The sequence below is a fragment of the Arachis stenosperma genome, chromosome 1 (genome assembly GCF_014773155.1).
Source record: "Arachis stenosperma cultivar V10309 chromosome 1, arast.V10309.gnm1.PFL2, whole genome shotgun sequence".
NCBI classification, from domain to species: domain Eukaryota; kingdom Viridiplantae; phylum Streptophyta; class Magnoliopsida; order Fabales; family Fabaceae; genus Arachis; species Arachis stenosperma.
This window is the reverse complement of record NC_080377.1, coordinates 30,849,374-30,873,485: the sequence shown is the minus strand read 5'-3', so window position 1 is coordinate 30,873,485 and position 24,112 is coordinate 30,849,374. Positions and strand designations below refer to the sequence as shown.

At 33.7% G+C, this 24,112-nt stretch overlaps 1 protein-coding gene across 1 annotated transcript; it reads right to left on the bottom strand.

Moving 5' to 3' along the window:
- Positions 1–5,331: 5,331 nt before the first annotated feature.
- Positions 5,332–6,859, bottom strand: LOC130976966 (uric acid degradation bifunctional protein TTL-like). The gene is made up of 6 exons (XM_057901941.1): positions 6,707–6,859; positions 6,611–6,617; positions 6,137–6,354; positions 5,908–6,009; positions 5,687–5,813; positions 5,332–5,537 (listed from the first exon to the last, which is right to left on the bottom strand). Exons 1-6 carry the CDS (start codon positions 6,857–6,859, stop codon positions 5,332–5,334), a joined length of 813 nt encoding a protein of 270 aa, XP_057757924.1.
- Positions 6,860–24,112: the final 17,253 nt, after the last annotated feature.

The following is a 24,112-nucleotide window of genomic DNA, read 5'->3' as shown; positions in this document are numbered from 1 at the left end:
ATCAACACTCTATTTTAGCAATTCCATCTGCACTCTTATCGCGCTCTACGCGCTCTCTTTCTTTATCGCACTCTACGCGCCCTCTTTTCTAACCGCGCTCTACACACCCTCTCTTATTGTGCTCTACGTGTCCTCTGAAGACCACTTTTATTGCGCCATATGCCCCCTCTAAAAATCAATCTTATCGCGCTCTACGCGCTTTTTTTTAAGATCGCTGCTTGCTCTATCTCTCAAGCACAACATCTCCTTTTATAAAGTTATTATGTGATAATTAATTACTTTTGTTGAATCTTAAATATTTTGAACCTATTCTTTTATTATTTATAATTTTTAAAGTTATTTTTGGTCAGTATCTGTGTCAATTTTTTTGTACTTTGGATAATTTACTATATAACTAGAAACAAATGAAAAGTTTATCATTTTTTTTCTTTTACATTACGAGGAACAATAATTTGCTCTAGCATTTATCCTTATGGATGATGTCCTCATCAATCATGTTATGGTTATTATTATTGACTAACACGGTTTTAAGGTTTTGGTCATTACTCATCATTACCCTATAAAACGAAACACCTACCAAAGTGGAATTGTCTAAAGTGTAAGATAAATTCAGATACTGCCTTGTTTTTCATGAACAAAACGATTAGACATGTCAACTTCCGAACTTTTGCAGATTAAAATATTATTATTACTATTACTCCACAAACTCGTGTTCCGTTTATATACTTTTTAAATAATGCGTTTGAAAATAGTTCTTTGTACTCATGTAATGATATGTAATTAATTATATGTATATAATATTATTTTATACTATTCTTTTTTTTTACAATATTTTTTAATTTGATAGGTTAAAGAATAAATCATAACGAATCAGAGTTCTATTAACAATTTGTTATATATTAATAGATTGCTGTATTTATAAGATGAGATTTAAATCACCAACACTTATTTAAACAAATAAATAAACAAATTACTGAACCAACTCAATTTAATTTATTTTTATATTACTTTTGATTTTAAATTTTCTTACTAACTTTACATTATTATATATAAAAATATTAGATGTCCAATTATTTTTTAATCAAATCATACCAATTAAGTCCTTATACGTATATATTATTCTTTTTTTTACGTGTCTTTTTTATGTGTCTTCTTCCTTTTTGTTTGTGTCATCATCGTCGTCTTCTTTTTTTTTTGTAATTTCTTTTTCTCCTTCCATTTTTGCGTTATGTTTCTATTTTTTGTGTTTCTCTCTCTCAAAACAAAAGAGCATAACCAGAAAAAACCAAAAACACAAAATAGAAAAAACAAAAGGCAAGAGGAACAAAAAAAAAACTAAAAAAAATTCAACAATAAAATAAGAAATTAATTTCTACATTTCGTAGTTTAAAATTTTCGTATTATTCATTTATTATAGAATTTTGCAATCTTTTGTTTCATTTTTTTTTCTTCTCTTTGATAATAAACACATAACCCTAAAAGATAACATAAAAAAGATTACTGTTTTTTTCTGCTTCTCCCTTTCCTCTTTCACTTCTTTTTTTTCTTTTTTTTTGTTTATACAATTATTTTATATTCAACCTCAGAAATTCTAGTGTCCAACCTTATAAATTTTTGTATTTTACATCTTTAACAAAATTGTACAACTTTTTGTTTTTTTTTTGTTTTATTTTCTTATGTATATGTCTATGTAGTTTATTTTATATTCAATTTTATAAACTTTTGTGTCCACCTTCATGAATTTTTGTGTTTTTCATTTTTAATGATATTCTGCAACTTTTTATTTTTCGTTTTTGTCAATAAATACATAAACTTTTGAATAAAAATATATTACTTTATGAATAATGACATAGAAAATATTTTTTTCTTTTCTTATTTTTTTTTGTTTTTTCTTCTTAAAAAAATAAAAATTAAGAAAAAATAATAAAAAAATGAAATAATAAAGAAGAAGAAAAAGAAAAAGCTACAGAAAAAGATATAAGGAAAGAAAAAAGATTGAAAATATTAAAAAGTCAAAAGTAAAAAAAAAATAGTAGCAAAAACATCAAAAGAAAAAAATAAGATAAAATTTCACTGTTTTTTTGAGAAATGCTAAAATGATATTTTCTTCTCTTTTATTTGTAAAATGTACCTTCTCTTTTCTTATAATTTCTAAAAATCTTTTTCTTTAATTCATTTTAAATTTTTTGTGTTAATTAATGTTAACTTTATCCATTTTTTAAGAAAAATAAATTATTTTTTATAAAAGTATCTTTTAACAAAAATTTATTTTTTTGTCATTAAATTTTGCTTACTAAAATATTCTTTAATAAATTATTTTTTTATTAATTAAATTAAATTTTTATCAAAATATTATTTTAAAAAATTAATAATTAAATTTTTTCTAAACTACTCTTCAATAATTATTTAATTATTATATTGTGATTTTAACAAATTTTGCATTAACAATTATAGTTATATTTTATTATTAATTTTTAACATTAAAAAAAATCTTAGTATGATTATTTTTTGATATTAATATGTATTAATTATTATACATATTAACAGTGATAAAATTTTTTATTTAATTTTAAAATAATACATATTGATATTAAAAAATAATTATTAACAAAAATTTTGGTAAAATGAAATTTTAATAATTAAAAAATTATTAAAAAGTATCTTAAAAAAATAATTTAATTATTAAATTTTTTTAAAAAATATTTTGATGAAAATACAATTTAATCAATAAAAAATAATTTATTAAAAAATATTTTAGTAAATAAAATTTAATGACAAAAGAATAAAATTTTTGTTAAAGAATATTTTCTTTTAAAAAAATAGATAAAATTAACATTAATTAACACAAAAAATTTAAAATAAATTATTTTTTTTAATTTTAAAAGAAAAAAATTTATATTTTACAAAGAAAAAAATATTATTTAATCATCTCTCAAAAGAAAAAAATAAAATTTTCTCAAAAAATAATTGTAATTCACTAATTCACGTGCGTTTTGTATGGACAATTTTTATTGGACCGATAAACAATTAAACTAATTTGGTTGGATTTGATAACTCTTTTACTCGTACGTATATAGCGGTATCGTATTATATATTCAAAGACAAACAGAGTGATAGATAAAAGAAAAAGGTATTGCGATACCTAGTCACACATATATATTACATAAATTAAAGTTGCTTCTTCTCTCTCATGGTAATTGGTAAAATCTAACATATTAAACAATATTCATCATGACTTAGATTTGTTACTACTTGTACCATTTTCATTTGATATAATTCATAAACCAAAAGCAGATCCGTATGAAGTAGCAATTAATTAACGGGATGGTACACATCTATGTAACCATGTAATCAAGTTGGTCCAACACAAAAAAAATCCAATACCATTAAATAAAACGTGAAATACATGCGCCCAACACACACAAAATTGCTCTTACTCAACACTTCTTCTCTCCCACGCTTCTTCTTCTTCTTCTTCTTCTTCTTCTTCTTCTTTTCACGCTCGTTTACGCACGGAGCGTCTTCTTCTTCTTCGTCTTCTTCTTCGCGTTCCTCCTTCTCCTCCTTTTTTGCGTTCCTTCTTCTTCACGTGTTTTCTCCTTATCGTCATTCTTTTGTTGTTGTTGCTGCTGTATTTTTTTGTCTTTTCCTCCTTTTCTCTCTGGTGAAGAAGCAGTAGAAGGTAAGGAAGAAGAGTTTTGAATAGTGTAGAATGAACCGAACACAGTACTCATGGTGAACCGAACACAATACAATTGTATAGTACTGAGTGAACGAAACATAATTCATTATATAAAATCAAATTCAAACAGTTTTCTGCAGAATGAACCGAACATAGTACTCATGGTGAACCGAACACAATACTCATGGTGAAACAATTGTATATTATTGAGTGAACGAAACATAATCCATTATATAAAATCAAATTCAAATAACTCTGCCTACAATTTACATATTATCAATTCAATTCAATTCAAAACACCGAACCCCTAAAAACTGAACCCTAAACCCTAAACCCTAAACAATAAAACCAGAACCCTGAACACTGAACACTGAACCCTGAATCCATAAACCCTAAATCCCTAAAACCTTAAAACCTAAACCCTAAACCCTACACCCTAAAACCTAAACCCTAAACTCTAAACCCTTAACCCAAACCCTGAACTCTGAACTCTGAACCCTGAATGCTAAATCCTAAACCCTAAACCCTAAACCCTGAACCCGAACCCTGAACACTGAACTCTAAACCCTGAATGCTAAACCTTAAACCCTGAACCCTACCGTAAATCCTAAACCCCTAAAATCCTGAACCCTGAACCCTAAACCTTAGATCCCTAAACCCTAAACCCTCAACAATGAACCAAAATAAATACACGAGGTGAACCGAAAGTTTGAAACACACTGAACCCCTGTACATTGAACCCTGAACCCATAAACCCTAAACCCTAAACCCTGAAACCCTATTGTCGTTCTTTTGTTGTTGTTGCTGCTGTATTTTTTTTGTCTTTTCCTCATTCTCTCTCTGATTGAAGAAGCAGTAGAAGGTGAGGAAAAAGGATTTTGAATAGTGTAGAATGAACTGAACACAGTACTCATGGTGAACCGAATACAATACTCATGGTGAACCGAAGACAATACAATTGTATAGTACTGAGTGAACGAAACATAATCTATTATCACTACAAGAAAACCAGCAGATAGCGAAATGTACCCGTTTTGCAGCGGTTCTTGTGGCGGTTTTAAGGGACGCTATCAAATAATCTCATTTTGCAGCGGTTTTTCTATAATCGCCGCAAAATGTACAGTTGTTGAATACATTGATACTCATTTTGCAGCGGTTTTTTCTAACCGCTGCAAAATTATTTTTAACTTGAATTTTTTTTTGTATAAACATTATTGCCTTCTTAAAACTATTCTAGTCCTCGCTATTTTTTTTACTGAAAAAATATGTTTCAAATACTGTAACTTAATGCATTAAATAAATTTTCATTTTTGTGTTACATAAAAATAATTCATTAATTAAAAAATATTTATAAATGAATAAGTAAAAATAAATTAACGAACCAGGTTTTCTCTTGTACTATCAGCTATTTTGAGTTTGTATTCAACTATAAATGATAACATAAGAATCAAGTGAACGTCCGAATTCATAAACTCAAAACAAAGTTCAATGGAGCATAAAAATCAGAATTACTAAAGTAGACAAACAAGTTTTGAGTCAAAATTTCTCATCAACATCGAATTGACGTGGCCAGAAATACTCTGTCAGAAATCCGCTGCAGTGACGTGATAACGGATATGATAAGTCATCTCCAAACCATGGCAACTTGTTCAGATTGAAACCCCTTTTGCAGCACGTACAACATCTTCTCTATGTTGGGTGTTTAAAGTTTCATTGTCTTCTGGAACCTTATTGAGCTCAACATCCCTGGAGATGTCATATCCACCAGAGGAGATAGCATCTAAATCGTCTTCTGAATCAGTGTCTGCTCCATCTAGAGTGTCAGCAACTATTTCGCCTGAATATTCAGCTGACACTGAATATATGAACATGCAACCAATAACATATAAATCTACTTAAAAGATAATGATAACTTCCAGGTCATTACCTAGTTATTAAGGAAAAAAATTGCGGAATCATGGAAAGAGGACTTTCAAAATTAACAAATACAAAATTAACTATTACCATCTCCTTCATCGGTAGTTTGGACAGATTTCTCGAAAAGAAGCTCTCTAATAGCACGTTCTATATACTTCAATTCCTCTGTTGAAGCAATCTCCAACTCAACACCATGCGAGTTATTAAAGCACATCTGCACCATAATAAAATGTATAGTTGATGGTCTTTTTTGTAAAGCATATTGTGTCTCTGTAATTCACTTTCTATGCTAGAAATTTATTTCTAACCTTTAATTTAGCAAGTATGTCTTCAGATGTCCTACCAGCTACAAATGTCACAAAAACATAGCCAAATTTCTCCTCATACCTTAATCCCCATTCATGAAGTTCCTACAAATTTTAGCATGAACGTAACAACTATCATTGGTTAAATGTTGTGCGCATATATCAAAGTAAAATACTTATTAATCAAATAATGTTTAACTCAAGTGTTTAAGGGTACGGCTAATGAACAGACCTGCACAGTAGCTTCGTTCGCCATTTCCAAGTATTCATTAGAACAAGATCGTCCTAATATAGCCTCCAACAAAGACCTAACATTCAACTTACGGTACCATGTGTCTCTGGCAACTGTAATTGCATGTTCCAATGAATAGAATGGAGCGGCCATAGCCATTTCGTTAGCGAATGTTGTGCCTGCACAGCATGATGAGAAATTCTCCATTTTCATTACTCCTGTTACAACACCATTTTATATTAAATATATTTGTTAATGATAACAATATCGTAATTCAAGATAATTTACTCGATATCATAATTTTCTTTATTAGAGGTTAAGAACAATAACAATGATGATGAGAACAACAAAGCCTTGAAAACTAACTTTTAAAAGCAAAAATCGTTGGAAAAAATGAGGAACTGGTGGTATTCATGAAAATCAACTTAAAATGAAAAATTACTTCAAATACGAAAACACAGATAGTAATGTAACCAGCAAACTGCGTACATCATAAACACTGTTAAACTTATCAAACACACACAGATGCTCTAAAAATGATGTACATGTTTTGCCATATTTTCACTATGCCACATAATTGATGTTATCAGAAACATCTGCTACTAGGTCTTCTATATCATCATCGCTTGTCAATTGTAAATCACTGATGTCACCTGCTACTGACATGTTCAACCCGGGCTGAGGAGAAAAAGCAGCTTCAACATCTTCATTCTCTCCTCCCATGTCATACAAGTCTCATGATTTTACATGAACCACTACACTCCATTCTTGATATACTTCATCACGTACATAGTACACGAGATGAGCTTCTGATGCCAATATGTACGGTTCATCCTCTTCTCGATCACTGGTGTGAATTGGACGAGCGAAATTACCGCTGGTAAGGCCTAGATGGTCTTGTTTGATTCCTCTGCTCGTAGTTGTATCAGCCCAAATCATTTGAACAAAACCACTGTGAAATGGTAGCTGTAGTTCAGTTCGATTATGTCCACAATTTTTCCATAATATGGAACACTACCAACAGCCACTCTGTTGTCACGAATGCTGGCATAACTTCTTGTATTGGATGAGACATAAACTCCACTATTTTATATTTTCAACCCGTCTTCCTTTGTGATAGTTCTAAACTTATACCCATTGACGTTGTATGCCCCAAAACGTTTTGCCTGAAGCATGGGACCATATGCCAGCAACTTCATTTCTTCTGAATGTACAGTACTGTCCATTGGAACCTAGCACCATAAATTAGAGTTTATTCGTATAAAAAATTGGAAATTATAATTTATAATTCCAGGGCACAAATAAGTTGGTCAGGTTAAATTTTTACGAACCTCACGCTTGAACCGGCGAGAAAATTCTGCATGCACAACACGGTTTATCTTAGATTGCGATTGATCCTGTAATTTTTGCTTGGTTTCTGCCCTAAATGTACTTTACGACATAACAAAAAATTAGTCCAACAACTGAGTGTTTGAAATTAATTATAATCGTGCTTAATGATTACATGTGCATACTTACTCAATAAATGGAGTGACGGCCTCGCAATTGACTAGCACATGACGATGTGCCTGATATCTTTCCATTGGGGTCAGTACAAAATGTGATACAGCCCCTGAACCTTTTCCAGTTTCTGGGAACATAGTACATCCTGTATTGTTTGTAATATCAACAGGTCAATCGTCAACTCGCGCTGGTCGGTTGATTCTAGTCTCAATATTATCCAAATATCTGGAGCAGAATATCAAAATCTCCTTGGATAAATAGCCCTCCGCAATTGAGCCTTCTGCTTGTGCCCTGTTACGCACGTATTGCTTCAATCATCCTAAGTACCTTTTACATAAATACAACATAACACTTAGTATATACGTAACGAAATTGAAAAAAATGTCTTAAATGCGTTTAGTAGCAAGCTAAGCTTTCTATTGGATACATTCACCGATGTGCCGGGCCACCAAGTTTTAATTCATCAACGAGGTGCACTGTAAGGTGAACCATGACAGTGAAGAAGGATGGAGGAAAAATCATTTTCATCTAACACAGATTTTGCACAACATGATTCTGAAGGGCACCAAGCTGCATAGGATTTATAGCTTTTCCACAGAGTTCTTGGAAAAATGAGGACAGATTTGCAATCACATTCGATACCGGACTTGGCAATGCATTCTTCACCAAAATTGGAAGTAATTGTTCCATTAGAATGTGGCAGTCGTGAATCTTCAACCCATACAACTTGCCCTGCCGGATGTCAACATAACGAGCAATATTCCTCGAGTAACCATCTGGAAAGACCACGTTCTGTAGAGTCTTCAGGAATACATTCTTCTATGGATTCGACATTGTGAAGATTGTTGAAGGATATTTACCACCTTCGTCCGGCAACAATTAAGGCCTTATGCCCATGCTTTGTAAATCTTTGCGAGCTTTAAGATTATCTTTTGATTTGACACTATCGTTTAAGATAGTGAAGACCAAATTATCACAAATGTTCTTCTCTGTATGCATCACGTCAAGGTTATGACGCAACATGTGATCCTTCCAGTACATGAGTTCAAAGAGCACACTCCTCTTTTTCCAATACAAGTCATCTTGATCTGCATCTTCACCAATGCGTCTTCTTTTGGCTGTCAGAGTTGAGTTCTTCCCAGACGATACTTGCATGTTACATTGCTGCCTTAAGACATCTGTTCCAAAATACTTCTTCGGTGGATCTCTACTTTCAACTTGTTCGTCAAATCTAATCCGGTCTACTCTATATTTATGGCCCTGATTCAAGAAGCAGCGATGGCCCGTGTAACACCATTTTGACTGAATCTTAGTCCCTGAGCCTTAGCGTCCACGTTACACGTGGGACAAGCTAACCCACTATACGTGTTCCACTCAGATAAATTTCCCAACCCTGAAAAATCGCTAATAGTCCACATTAGCGCCGCACACATCTTGATAGTGGTCCTCTTTATTAGCATCATAAGTTTCAACGCCATCCCAGAGTTGCTTCAACTCATCCACCAGGGCTCCAAATAAACATTGATGTCGTTACCCGGCATTTTAGGACCGGGAATAATCATAGATAGTATAAAAGATGTCTGTTTCATGCATAACTAGGGAGGAAGATTGTACGGAATAAGAATCACAGGCCAAATGGAATACGTGGTACTCATATTTCTTAAAGGATTAAAACCGTCACTTGCTAAAGCTAAGCGAACACTGCGAGCATCGTTAGAGAAAAAAAGGATACTTTGCATAAAAGTCTTTCCATGCTTCAGCGTCCCTTGGATGCCTCAAGTACCCATCGTTATTAGCTGCCTCTTTATGCCATAACATGTCAGATGAAGTTTTGCTACACATGAACAACCGTTGCAGTCGTGGTATAAGACGAAAGTAATAGAGAGTCTTCGCTAGGAGAGGCTTTCCGTTTTTGCTGACAGGTATTTTGAGTTTCGTAACGGAACCCTTTCGCATCTTCTGCTTCCATCGTGAAGTCCCACACTGCTTGCATTTGGTCGCGTCCTCATCCTCACCCCGATACAACATGCAATCATTCGAGCATGTATCTACCTTTTTGTACTCAATCCCCAACTTTCGAATAGTTTTATTGGCTTCATACAAAGTGGACGGGAATTTGACTTACTCAAATGCATCCCGCAATAAGTCCAAAATCATCGACATAGCCTTGTCACTCACACCACACATACACTTAATGTGATAAATCTTCACTAGGAAAGAAAATTTTGAGTATTTCGAGCTGCCGGGATATAATTCCTCTGCTCCATCCGCAAGAAGATCGGCAAAATCATGTGCCTTGCGACTTGGACCATCGTACAAGTACGTCAATTCTATATCATCGTCTTTTATAGGATCCGCTGTTGTGGTCTCCTCACTTCTAGGAGGCATTGTGAAGTTAAATGCCTCGTGCACCATTTGAAGATATGGATTCACCTCGGGTGTAGGTTTCTCAACTATCAGTGTGCAAGTAGAGCTCTTCTCAGCTGGTTTCTCACCATGACGCAACCACAAAGTATAGCCAGCGGGAAAGGGCTTTATCAACAGGTGGTCGTACGCATCCTCTCTTGTTTGCATAAATTGAAACCCACATTGAGGGCATGGACACTTTATCATGTTATCCGACGATGCATTCACAAATGCAAACTCTAGGAACTTATTAAGTCCTCGTCTATATTCTATGCTATCTCGTGGCTTAAGAATCCAGGTTTTGTCCATATCTATTATACACCAAATATATGGTTTAATAATTAATGTGATACAACTTTTCATCACTAAAATAATGTTAAGTATCTTATTGTATTCATTCCGCATGATATAAGAAATACCGTTCTAAAAACATAACATGTATGGTAAAATACATGTGCAACTATATTTAATATTTATATTATTATATTCAAAATGACTTACATAATTATATTTTCGTAATCACATTATGTACTTTAGATATTATTTTTCTTGTAAAAAATACTAATTTTTCTTCTAAATTTACGTTCTTAAAAGAAAAATTAATATAAAGATATCTTATATTTTGTATCTATAAAAGTACTGTGTCTTTCAAATAGTTATTAATTTTTAATTTATTTTCAAATTTTTTAAAATTTTTGAAAGAATTAATTTTTTAGTAATAAGATATGTGATAATTTTTAAAAGAAATCCGCTATAAATTATTGATTTTTTATAATTTTATAATGTACTGTTGATATTGTTATATTTCTTTTATGTAATTATTATATTAAAAATAAAATTGTGAATATATATATATATATATATATATATATATATATATATATATATATATATATATGGATAAATCTTTTCAAAAACCAACTCTAATAACTATATGTAACTATTTTTATGGAATGAAAAAGTTATCTAAAATTTGGCCTCTGCATATTAAAATTTCTGGATCCGTTCCTGTATATGGTATTGACTAATTAAAGAGAACATAAAAAGAGATTAAAAATATGAAGTAACTTCTATAATAATAAATTCTTTAATAATATGTATAATAATAACAATTCTTTAAAATGATGTAACTCACCAGAAATTTTTTCTAGTATAAATTACAAATCATCAATAGAGTGACTACTAATTAGTATTCAGCGGAAGAACACATCAAAGCCATAAAAAATGAGTCAAACTATTTTAATTAAGTCTTACAATTTTTATAATCTAGGATTAATATTTATAATTAGAAAATGAATAAGCTAAATATTAATTCAATATGTCAAATAATGACGATATTCATTAATAAATGACCATTTCTTAAAAATAAATAATCAAGACACACATTGAGAATATTATTATGACAAACCAATAAGGGAACTAATAAATCCAAGATACTACAAATAGTACAACATATACACATAATTCATTACGCACCTTATGTTTGTAGGTCAAAGATGCAAAAAAAAAATAGTCTGAAATGTATATCAAATAGAAGTAAAAGAGTTAGTAAACAAAAAATTACGTCAAAAAAATTATTCTCTTCATCCAAACATTTCCAAAAAGTTTTATCATAAAAAATAATATAAGATGATTATATTCTAAACCAATAATTAAGAAATAGTTTATCTTTAATAACATATTTCACGTACAACACACTTAAAAATAGAAAAAAAAGAGATCAACAATATAAAAGGTACACAAAACCAATTTATTGTTTTTTCTTATATAGAACATGATTAATCGAAAAAATATATATTGAAACCATTATTAAAATTTTTAGTATAACATATTTCTAAACATTAGCTAATTAACCAAAAATTACTTTCGGCATATTCAAACAGACTTATTTTCTTTTTTATTGTTTTCTTAAAATGTACTCGGTTGATTAAGCAAAAATTGGATATTTTAAAAACCGAAATTAAGCCAATAAACCGGCCGAGATTCGATTCGGGCAAACCGAACTGTGACCTGACCGGCTTTTTGAAGCAACATCACAATGTTGCCGTTTCAGCCCACATGTAACCCTAATTAGAACCCACTCCAAGAGAAATGAAGAGATCCAGCTTCTAAAGTTCAGAGCGCCGCCCTCACGCGAAGGTCTCCGCCAAATCTCCTCCAACGCGTCGCCCTTCACCTGTGGCCAGCTATATCCGCGTGCCGCCATCGTTGGTCCTCAGGTCGCTCCCTTTCCTTCCGTCGCAACCCTCCTTCCCTTCCATTAAGCAACCATTGTGGTCATCGCGAAGCCTCCCTCACGCACCCAAGCTGTCGCAAGCTCTGTTCGTTTCTCGGTCTGAAGGTGCTCCAATACTGCTACTTGCCTTGGTCATTCGGTGGCTCTGTCTCCCCTCCATCAACGTTGACATTTGGTCGAGCTTCCAAGTATTTTTCTCTATTTATGCATGCTTTTTTAATTGATTTTTGTTTGTTTATTTAACTCAATATTCATGCTTTTTTATTTTTAGTTTTAATGTTTATGTAACTCTATTTTAGTGATACGTTAAGTCTGGTTCCTTGTTATACCATGTTTGTAATTTGGTTTCAATTAAACAAAAGAAATAAAGCCGTTAGGCTTGTGCAGTCAAGAATTCTTTACTGATATCTAAATGGATAATATTAGATAAATTAGTCCATAATAAATAAATTAGTTCAATGTCACTTAAAATTATTATTATGTTTTGGATGAACGACATATGAAAGTTTAATCGGTGGCTTTAAGTTTAATAATGCTAGAAGCTATGTACAAAGATAAATCATATGATGATGATTATGGTATCTGTAATTGATGATTATAAATTTTGATAATACTTCAAAAATAAACTTAAAATCAAAGTTATAATTTTATATTATGTAAAACTATTTTGATATGTGAAAATCATTTTGAGTCCCCTACTTAATTTATTGTGTTTTATTTGAGTATCTTTTATAATAATGCCTCACCTTAATTAAAGAAATTTGGAAGACTTACTGTTACTATTGTTGTTACTTGTTAGTATTATTAAATTTTATTTAAAATTGCAAGTAATTTAATATGAATGTAATTAATTTATAAATTGAAACAAATTTATTTTGTAAATTATTGCATATTTAAAATATAAATTTGAATTTATAGAAAAAAGTTACACTATTAGGTACACCATTAGTACTGCAGCCGGATCTGTAGCTGTCCCTAATAGTCAAACACACGCTACTCCGGTGAGTTATTTAATGCACAACTTAGATCAAATATTCATTTGCCTTTTAGGATAGACTTTTATTCAATATAATTTGTGGAAATGCTGAAAAAAATTGGTTGATGTACTAACTATTTTTTTTAGCACAGGGATGGAACACATGATACGGGTGCAAATACTTCTAGTGCACAGCGACGTGCTAGAGCACCTCCACCTCCGCATTCCGGCAATGGTGCTCGACAATCCCGTGTTAATGCTATACCGTTTAGACCACCACGCAATGAAGCATGGCTGGCTCCGTCAAGTGACATTGGGGACGCTCGAGCTCCTGCGACAAATAAAAAGCATCCGGATTTACATGAAGTTGTAGATGACCATTCAGAAGATGAAAACTATGACCCGGGGCGGATGAGGTCGAGTCGTTCGATGACCCTATGGACGACTTATTTGCTGCACATGAAGTTGAACGCCAAGGCAATGCAAACGGCAAAAAGGACACCGATTATTGGGTTGTTGATGTCATAGGTATTCTTTTGATGCTTGTTTCTTAGAAAGTGTAATTACTCTTCTCTGTGCATTCTAATTCGCTTAGTAAACTAACGTTCAAAGTTTGTTCCCTCTGTTAGAGAATGGTGTGACTTATTGTATGGAGCTGACTATTAAGGAGGCATTAGCACTTCCTCCTGGAAAGAAGATCCTGCTAAACCATAACAGAGAATTGCAACAAGTTGGTCAGGCAGCGGGCCTATTGAGCGGGTTCTTGGGGACATTGGTGTTTGATTTTCAACAGTTACCAATTTATGAAAAAAGTTGGAAGACAATGAGCAAGGCTTCCAAGGAGCATGCCTTTGACCAGTTTAAGATAATGTTTAGTTTTTTTTTTATATAAAGTAAGGCGTTACCAATGCTTAGTGTAAGATGCTTTTTTTTATCTACTAAATGAACAATACAAGGAAAGATTAAGATGCACACACATGATATCGACCATACAGACTTTTTATAGAATATCAATAAATTTCTAATGACTTTTTTGTATGGTGTAAATTGCAGTACATTATTATATAACTTAATCCCCAATTAATTCGGTCCTTCATGTATAGCAATGTAACTAATAGTGGTAGTAATAATAATAACAATAATAATGAAAAAACTTATAAACCTCATGAGAATGTTAAAGCTGCTCCTATTGTAAACAATTAGAAAGTGAGTAGCTATAGGTTATGATTTCTGGTTAAATGAAAAAGTCAGGGGAAAATAAATATGGAACACATTTGCTCGTAGTTGATTCTGTTACCTTCCTAACTTTGAAATTTTGAATGTTTTGTGGTTTTAATTATTTGTTGAGAGATTATTTAATTATTTCCTAGCTATGGAGTTATGATAAACCTCATTTGTAGGGTTTATCTTGTGCTTGATTTAGGGAATTTTATAACCTTTTACCCACATTTATCCATTGAAATAGCATGGTTTTATAACTTCTCCTTTAATTGTGCTTAAGAGTGAAAACATGCTTTTTAGGTCTTAAAATAGCTAAATTTAATTCACCTTGATTCCATTAGATGCCTTGATATGTTTGTTAAGTGATTTCAGATTTAGGAGGTAAAGATTGGATCAAGGGAATGAAGGAAAAGCATGTAAAAATGGAGAACTCATGAAGAAATGTATGAATCACAAAAGCTGTCAAGCCGACCTCTTCGCACTTAATCGCTCATAACTTGAGCTACAGAGATCCAAATGATGCGGTTTTAGTTGGGTTGGAAAGCTAACATCTGGGGCTTCGAAACAATATAAGATTTGCCATAGTTGCATCGCGCATAGGGGGGCGCACGCGCACGGTATGCGGATGTGCCGATGGTGGCACATGATCCACTTAATGCAACTCGTGGCCAGCGATTTTAGAAGCCTTGTGGGCCCAATCCAACTCATTTCTGATGCTATTTAAGCCAAGGATTGAAAAGGGATGAGACATCTAGTTACCATTAGTTTAGTTTAGCTTAGTTTAGTAGTTAGAGTTAGTTTCTAGAGAGAGAAGCTCTCACTTCTCTCTAGGATGAGGATTAGAATTAGGTTTAGTTCTTAGATATAGGTTTTTATTCACTCTTTCTTCTACTTCTACTCTTCAATTCTTTGTTGTTACATTCATTCTTCCTCTATTCTTTTGTTGTAATCTCTTTTATGTTGTTCTTGTGTTTTGTTGTAGATCTACTTTTGTTTCTTCTACTCTCTTTCAATTCAATCAAGGTAATTCATAATAAATGTGTTTCTTTTTATTGTTGTTGTTAATTCTTTTCAATAATTGTTGTTAGATTCTATTCTTGTTATCAATTTACTATGCTTTTCTTTTGTACCTTCCAAGTGTTTGATGAAATGCTTGGTTGGATTTTAGTGTAGATTTTGTTCCTCTTGGCCTTGGTTGAGTAATTAATGACTCTTGAGTTATCTAATTCCTTTGTTGATTGATAATTAGAAGTTGTAGATTGATTTGAATGCCTCTAAAGCTAATCTTTCCTTTAGGAGTTGATTCGGACTTGAGGAATCAAATTGATTCATCCACTTGACTTTCCTCCATGGTTAGAGGTTAACTAAGTGGGAGTAATGGACAATTTGTTATCACAATTGAGGAGGATAACTAGGATAGGACTTCTAGTTCTCATATCTTGCCAAGAGCTTTGTTAGTTGTTAGTTTATTTTCTTTGCCATTTTTATTTCTTGTCTAAAATCTCAAAAAATTCCAAAATAACTCACAACTAATAACAAGATACTTTATTGTAATTCCTAGGGAGAACGACCCGAGGTTCCAATACTTCGGTTTATAAATTTAGGAATTTATTTTAGTGACAAACAACTTTTTGTATGAAAAGATTATTGTTTGGTTTAGGAACTATACTTGCAACGAGAATTTATTTGTGAAATTCTAAACCATCAAAAATCTAATAATCAAAATGGCGCCATTGCCGGGGAGTTGCAATTGGTTATTGTATATATGTGAATATTGTGAATAGCTTGATTTTTACTTTTTGTTAGTATTTTCTAGTCTTTGGATTTGGTTTTCCTTGTTCTTCATTTGATTTGATTTTCATTTTCTCTTGCTATCATGAATTCTCACTTTGGCTATGAGTTTGGTTCTAATTATGTTGTAGGAAATGAGAGCTACAATGAAGATGTATATCAAGGATGGGATAACCAAAGGTGGGAGGAGCCATATGCCTATGACCAATCCTCAGGGCAACAACCTCCACCAATGAACTATGAAGAAGAGCCATTCTACGATGCATACTAATCCAATGGCTATGGTAAATCTCCTTGTGACTTTCAAGAACCACCACTATATGCCTATGAGTCATGTCCTCAACATAGCCCTCAACCATACTCACAAGCCTCTTTTCACCAACCACCTTCATATGACCCTAATCCATATCCAACCTACCAACAACCATATGAGCCATATGAACCACATATAGAGCCACCACCACTCCAACATCAACATTTTCAAGAGCCACCCTCCTCCATATTATTGCCAAGATGAACCACCTCCAATATATGAAAATTTTCAACCACAAGATGAATACTACTTTCCACTACAACCTCCCATGAAAGAATACTCATATCCATTGATCCAAGAGCCATATGATCCTACTCATGATATCCAAGAGGAACAAGAGTCGAGGGATCATCTCAAGGAAGCATTAGATCAATTTCAAGCAACCATGGAGTGTGTTGTGCAACAAGTGGAAAGAGTGGAAAACATTGAGCCACCACAACTCTACCAAGAAGAACCACTGAAGAACTGAAGATTGATGGTTTAGAAGTTATAATAAATTCTCGTTGCAAGTATAGTTTCTAAACCAAGCAATCAACCTTTCTTACAAACGTTTTGGTTGTCACAAGTAACAAACCCCTTTAAAATTGATAACCGAGTATTTAAACCTCGGGTCGTCTTCTCAAGGAATTGCAGGGAGGTATGTTCTTATTATTGGTTATGCAAAGGTATATTTTGGGGTTTTTAAAAGGGTTGAACAAGTAATTTAATTGATAAGAAAAATAAATAAATGACTATAAAATAAACTCTTGACAAGATATGAGAAATTAGAAGTCCTATCCTAGTTATCCTTATCAGGTGTGATGAGAATTGGGTTTTAATCCCACTTAGTTAACCTTTACTAAAGCAAAGGAAAGTCAAGTGGACTAATTAGTTTGATCCTCAAGTCCTAGTCAATCCCTGTGGGAAGACTAACTTTAGAGCGATCTAGATCAATTAGAATTTGCCTATTTCAACCACTGCTGAGTTTGACAACTTAAGAGTTACCAATTAATCAACCAAAGCCAAAAGGGAATAAAATCTACTTGAATGAAAATAATTTGGATAGAGCCCAAGCATCAATAACATAAATTAGAGAATACAATCATAAGTCTGAAAAATCTCAAATTATATTAATTAAGAAAATCATAACATGAATGTCATTAAGCCAAATTGGCAACATATATAATTAAAAATAAGAGAAGTCAAAATAAAGGAATATTGAACCTGATATGAAGATGAGATAAATCCTTATCCTAATATAAATTCTAATCCTAATCCTAATCCTAAGAGAGAGGAGAGAACCTCTCTCACTAAAAAACTACATCTAAATTATGAAAAGTGAATTATGAATAAATGATTATGAATGGATGCATTCCCCCACTTTATAGCCTCTAATTTGTGCTTTCTGGGCCGAAAACTGGGTCAGAAACAACCCATAAATCACTAATTTCAAAATTTGGTACGTACAGGTCGCGGGAAAGTGACGCGGAAGCGTCGTCCACGCGTTTGCGTGGGTTGAGATTCGTAGATGCGATGCGGACGCGTCATTCACGTGACCGCATCGCCTAACTTCGGGCAGCTATGGCAAATTATATATCGTTGCGAAGCGCTAGATGTTAGCTTTCCAACGCAATTGGAACCGCATCATTTGCACTTTTGTAGCTCAAGTTATGGTCGTTTTAGTGTGAGAGGGTCAGGCTGACAGCTTTGCAATTTCTTCAACTTCTTGTATTCTTTCCACTTTTGCATGCTTCCTTTCCATCCTTTGAGCCATTCATGCCCTGTAATCCCTGAAATCACTTAACACACATATCACGGCATCTAATGGTAATAAGAGAGGATTAATATTAGCAAATATAAGGCTAAAGAAGCATGTTTTCAATCATAGCACAAAATCTGGAAGGAGAATGTAAATCCATGCATTTAGTATGAATAAGTGTATGAAAGATCGATAAAATCCACTCAATTAAGCACAAGATAAACCATAAAATAGTGGTTTATCAACCTCCCCGCACTTAAACATTAGCATGTCCTCATGCTAAGCTCAAGAGAAGCTATAAAGGAGTGAAGAGGAATGATAGAATGTATGAAATGCAACCTATCTATATGAATGCAACTACATGCAAAGATGATTCTACCCACTTGGTAAAAAAGTAAATAAATCTTTCAAGAACAAATATGAACTGGATTTCACTAATTCAAATCACAAAATACAATACAAATAACTTGCAAGAAGAAGATAGCTCATGAAAGCAGGGAACATAGAATTAAGCACTGAACCCTTACTGGTAGTGTATATCATTCTAACTCTTAAGTGTCTAGGATCAATTCTCTCAATTCTCTACTAATCTTACTTTCTATAGCTTGCTCTTCATCTAACAATCAACAAAAATTTAATGCACCAATACACAAATCAAGAGGTCTTTTAAGGGTTGTAATGGGGTTAGGGTCAAGGTAGTATTGTATTTGGCCAAGTGGACTAAAATCTGAATCCTTAATTAACATAAACTTTCCACCTAACTTAAGACAATCTATTCAATTAAAATGAAAAATCTAACTTCCCATTTACTGTGTTTTCCACATATTCATGCATCCTAAATTTGAGTTCAGAACATAGGCATTGATACCAACATTTACTTTGGGGCATTTTGTCCCCTTTTATTATTCGCTCTTTTTCTTTTCTTTTTCACTTTTTTTTTATTTCTATTTTTCTCTTCTTTATTTTTTTTATTTTATTTCTTTTATTTTTCTCAATGCATATGATTAAAGTATTGAATGCAATGATATGTGCTCAACTATTATTTTACACATTTTCGCTAAAATATACAACACCCAATTACACAAACCAAATATTTTCAAATCTAACTTCCCCACACTTAAATCATGAGCACGTTTACTAGTCTAAGCTAATCAAGGATTCAAATTAAGGACATTATTATTTTCTTCTTAGAGTTAGTAATGAGCTAAAGTAAAGAACAAATGGGTAAAATAGGCTCAAATTGGTTTGCAAAGGATAATGGAAGGGTAAGGCCATATGGGTATGTAAGCTTAGTGAAACAAGGCCTCAATCATATAAGTGCATGAATACATCAAACAATGGAAATATAGAATTAAGCAAGATAAAGATTACAATTTTAGAGAGAATAACACACAAAAATAAAATATATTGGTTGATAAAATGCAACCAATCAAATAGGCTCAAAATCTCACTGGTTTTGTGTGTTCGAGCTCTAAACTATGTTCCAAAATAATATTTCTTCATACAAGTTTTTTCAAAAAGTTTTTAATTTAAATTAGTGAAATACTATAAAAAGTTTCTTGAAAAAGAAAATATTACTTCAATCAAGTGGTAAAATATGCACAAAATCAAACAAACATGCAATCAAACATGCAAATGCAACAATGAAAAACAAAAATTGGTGTTGAGAAGGGACTAACTAACCCGTGGAGATCGGTATCGACCTCCCCACACTTAAAGATTGCACCGTCTTCGGTGCATGAAAAGATGTGCAGGTGGGCGGGGGTTGTGGTTTCTCAGTCGGTGCTCGTTGTAGAGTCTTTCTTTTTACCCTTCCTGGTGGCCATCCTGAAAAGGGAGAAGAGAAAGGGACATGAAGTCAAAGGGATAGAGCAGAGAGGAGGGCAGTACGAGTGATAATCATGCCAAGGTAAAGAAGAATGTCGTTAACACATGGGCGCGACTCCATGAAATCAGGACAACAATGGAAACATGGCATGATAAATTGAGGCAGTTAGATGCAAGATGTTTATTAGCATGTTGGCAAAGGCATGAGTAGCATAAATCAAGCATTAAAAGCCATAATGTATTATTAGTCGTGAGAAACTAACAATAGCGTTTGTGTTGACAATTATATTCAATTAACAAAATATTGGAAAGGTTTTGTGAAAAGCAGGAATTAGAGTAGAAGGATAGAATAATTAAGAATGCACAATGCCATATGGGCTTTTTCACAAACACAAAGCATGCATATTAAATAAGGTATGGAAAGTATTAAATTGAACATGCAAGCACCCCTTAAAAAATGATATATAATTGTCAAACAATTTCTTAACAATCCACAAGCAAAATAATGACCCAAATAAATTTCCAACACCAATTAAAGGAAGAAAAGAAAGAAAAAGAAAGGAAGGAAGAAAGCAATAAGAAGGGAAAGAAAAGATTTAGATTTGGGGAAGAAAAGATAAGATATTTGGCTGATTTGGATAATTTGTGCGGCGCTTGTGACGCGGACGCGTGAGTGACGCGTTCGCGCGGATAGCGCTTCTATGAAATGAAGCGGACGCGTCATCCACGCGGTCGCGTGGATTGATTTGTGCCATTAGCACGAGGGCAGCCTCACCGTTGCGCAACTCTCTGTTTGAAACTCATATTGCCAAATTTTTTGGGTGACGCGGTCGCATAGGTGACGCGATCCCGTGGATGGCCTATTTTGTAATACGACGCGGACGCGTGGGGCACGCATTCGGGGGGAAGGGCTTGTGCTTCTAGCATGAGGCCAGCTCAATTCCATCTCAACTTTCGGCCATACACCCTTTTTACGTCGATATTGAGGCATACATTCGCGTGGGTGACGCGGATGTGTGGGAGGCGTTTTTCCCACATGATGCGGACGCGTCAGCGACGCGGTCGCGTGGACTAATTTGTGCCAAAGGCACGCCTCCATCCACGCTTTCGCGTGACTCTCTGTTCATGTTATTTTCTTCCCAACGCACTTGTGACGCGGACGCGTCAGCGACGCTTACGCGTCGCGTGCGTGTTTTTTTTAATAATAATGCAGTATGCAGAATGCAATGCGTAATATGAATGCTATGCATGATTCCAGGTTTAATAAAAATTCAAAAATAGAGAAAACAAACTAGAATTAAAACTGAAAAAGGAACGATCATACCATGGTGGGTTGCCTCCCACCCAGCACTTTTAGTTAAAGTCCTTAAGTTGGACATTTGATGAGCTTCCTGCTATGGTGGCTTGTGCTTGAATTCGTCCAGAAATCTCCACCAGTGTTTGGAATGCCAACATCCTTCGGGGTCCCAAACAAGGTACGTAAAGCCCTTAGATAAGTTCAAACAGGCTTCAAGGCTCCCGGGGTGTTGAATATCAGAATAGATTTCAAGATCCTAAACTCTACTTTTACACCCATTTTTATCTTGATCAGCATTTTTCCAGTCGGGTGGTGAATAATCTGAATTCTCACTGCAGTAACCAAACAACTTCCGAGATCGTTCCAATTGAGCTTGACACCAATTCCTGCACCTCAAATTGAAGTGCGAAACCTCATTGAATCTTGCATACCAGCGTTGAGTGCGAGTCATTTCCCTTTTTCTCTTAAAGCCACAAAGAGCTCTAAGCTGGCCATCTGTCTCAAGCAAACCATATTCAAGTGGAAAATTGAAGGTAAAGGTCAAGGATTCTACCCACTTGAAGTTTTTGTTGGGTGGTTGATGAGCGGATAATTTATACGCTTTTTGGCATTGTTTTTAGGTAGTTTTTAGTATGATCTAGTTACTTTTAGGGATGTTTTCATTAGTTTTTATGTTAAATTCATATTTCTGAACTTTACTATGAGTTTGTGTATTTTTCTGTGATTTCAGGTAATTTCTAGCTGAAATTGAGGGACATGAGCAAAACTCTGATAAAAGCTGACAAAGGACTGCTGATGCTGTTGGATTCTGACCTCCCTGCACTAAAAATAGATTTTCTGGAGCTACAGAACTCCAAATGGCGCGCTCTCAACAGCGTTGGAATGTAGACATCCAGATCTTTCCAGCAATATATAATATTTCATACTTTATTCGTAATTAGACAACGTAAACTGGCGCTTAACGCCAGTTCCATGCTGCATTCTAGAGTCAAACGCCAGAAACACGTCACGAACCAGAGTTGAATGTCCAAAACACGTTACAACTTGGCGTTCAACTCCAAGAGAAGCCTCAGCTCGTGGATAGATCAAGCTCAGCCCAAGCACACACCAAATGGGTCCCGGAAGTAGATTTCTGCATCAATTACTTACTTCTGTAAACCCTAGTAGCTAGTCTAGTATAAATAGGACGTTTTACTATTGTATTAGACATCTTTGGTCTCAGTTTTATTTTATTATTCATCTTAGGAGACTATTGATCACGTTTTGGGGGCTGGCCATTCGGCCATGCCTGGACCTTCATCACTTATGTATTTTTAACGGTAGAGTTTCTACATACCATAGATTAAGGGTGTGGAGCTCTGTTGTACCTCGAGTTTTAATGCAATTACTTCTATTTTTTATTCAATTTGACTTATTCTTGTTCTAAGATATTCGTTGCACTTCAACTTGATGAATGTGATGATCCGTGACACTCATCATCATTCTCACCTATGAACGCACGTGGCTGACAACCACTTCCGTTCTACCTTAGACCGGGCGCATATCTCTTGGATTCTTTAATTAGAATCTTTGTGGTATAAGTTAGAATTGATGGCGGCATTCATGGGAATCCAAAAAGTCTAACCTTGTCTGTGGTATTCCGAGTAGGATTCCGAGATTTAATGACTATGACGAGCTTCAAACTCGCGATTGCTGGGCGTGATGACAAACGCAAAAGAATCAAGGGATTCTATTCCAACATGATCGAGAACTGACAGATGATTAGCCGTGCTGTGACAGAGCATTTGGACCATTTTCACTGAGAGGATGGGATGTAGCCATTGACAACGGTGATGCCCTACATACAGCTTGCCATGGAAAGGAGTAAGAAGGATTGGATGAAAACAGTAGGAAAGCAGAGATTCAGAAGGAACACAGCACCTTCATACACCTATCTGAAATTCCCACCATTGGATTACATGAGTAACTTTATCTTTATTTTCTATTTAATTTATTATTATTCGAAAAACCAATAATCTCTTAAATTAGTTAAATCCGCCTGACTAGGATTTACAAGATGACCATAGCTTGCTTCATACCAACAATCTCTGTGGGATCGACCCTTACTCACGTAAGGTATTACTTGGACGACCTAGTACAGTTGCTGGTTTGTTGTGCGGAGTTGCAACAAAGTGTGATTTATGTTTGAGAGCACCAAGTCTTTGGAGCCATTGTTGATGATCACAATTTCGTCCACCAAGTTTTTGGTGCCGTTGCCGGGGATTGTTCGAATATGGACAACTGACGGTTCATCTTGTTGCTTAGATTAGGTAATTTTCTTTTTGTTTTATTTTCAAAAAAATTTTCAAAAAAAAAAATCCTTCAAAAATTTCTTCTCTTTTTCGTTTTTCTAAAGAATATTTTCGAAAAAAATAAAAGAAAATACAAAAAAGTCATAAAATCATAAAAACAAAAAATATTTTGTGTTTCTTGTTTGAATTTTTAGTCAATTTTTAAGATTGGTGTCAACTGCATGTTTTAAAAATTTTATGCATTTTTCGAAAATTCATGCATTTATGGTGTTCCTCATGATCTTCAAGTTGTTCTTGGTAAGTCTTCTTGTTTGATCTTGATGTTTTCTTGTTTTGTGTCTTTTGTTGTTTTTCATGTGCATCTTTGCATTCATATT

Bases quoted from the DNA above. Each gene is read 5' to 3' on its own strand.
- LOC130976966 (XM_057901941.1), bottom strand. From the start codon at position 6,859: ATGGGAGGAGAGAATGAAGATGTTGAAGCTGCTTTTTCTCCTCAGCCC. The intron at 6,010-6,136 runs GTCTGTTCATTA...TAAAATTTGTAG, and splicing joins CGAACGAAGCTACTGTGCAG to GAACTTCATGAATGGGGATT. The intron at 5,538-5,686 runs GTAATAGTTAAT...TCATATATTCAG, and splicing joins AACTACCGATGAAGGAGATG to TGTCAGCTGAATATTCAGGC.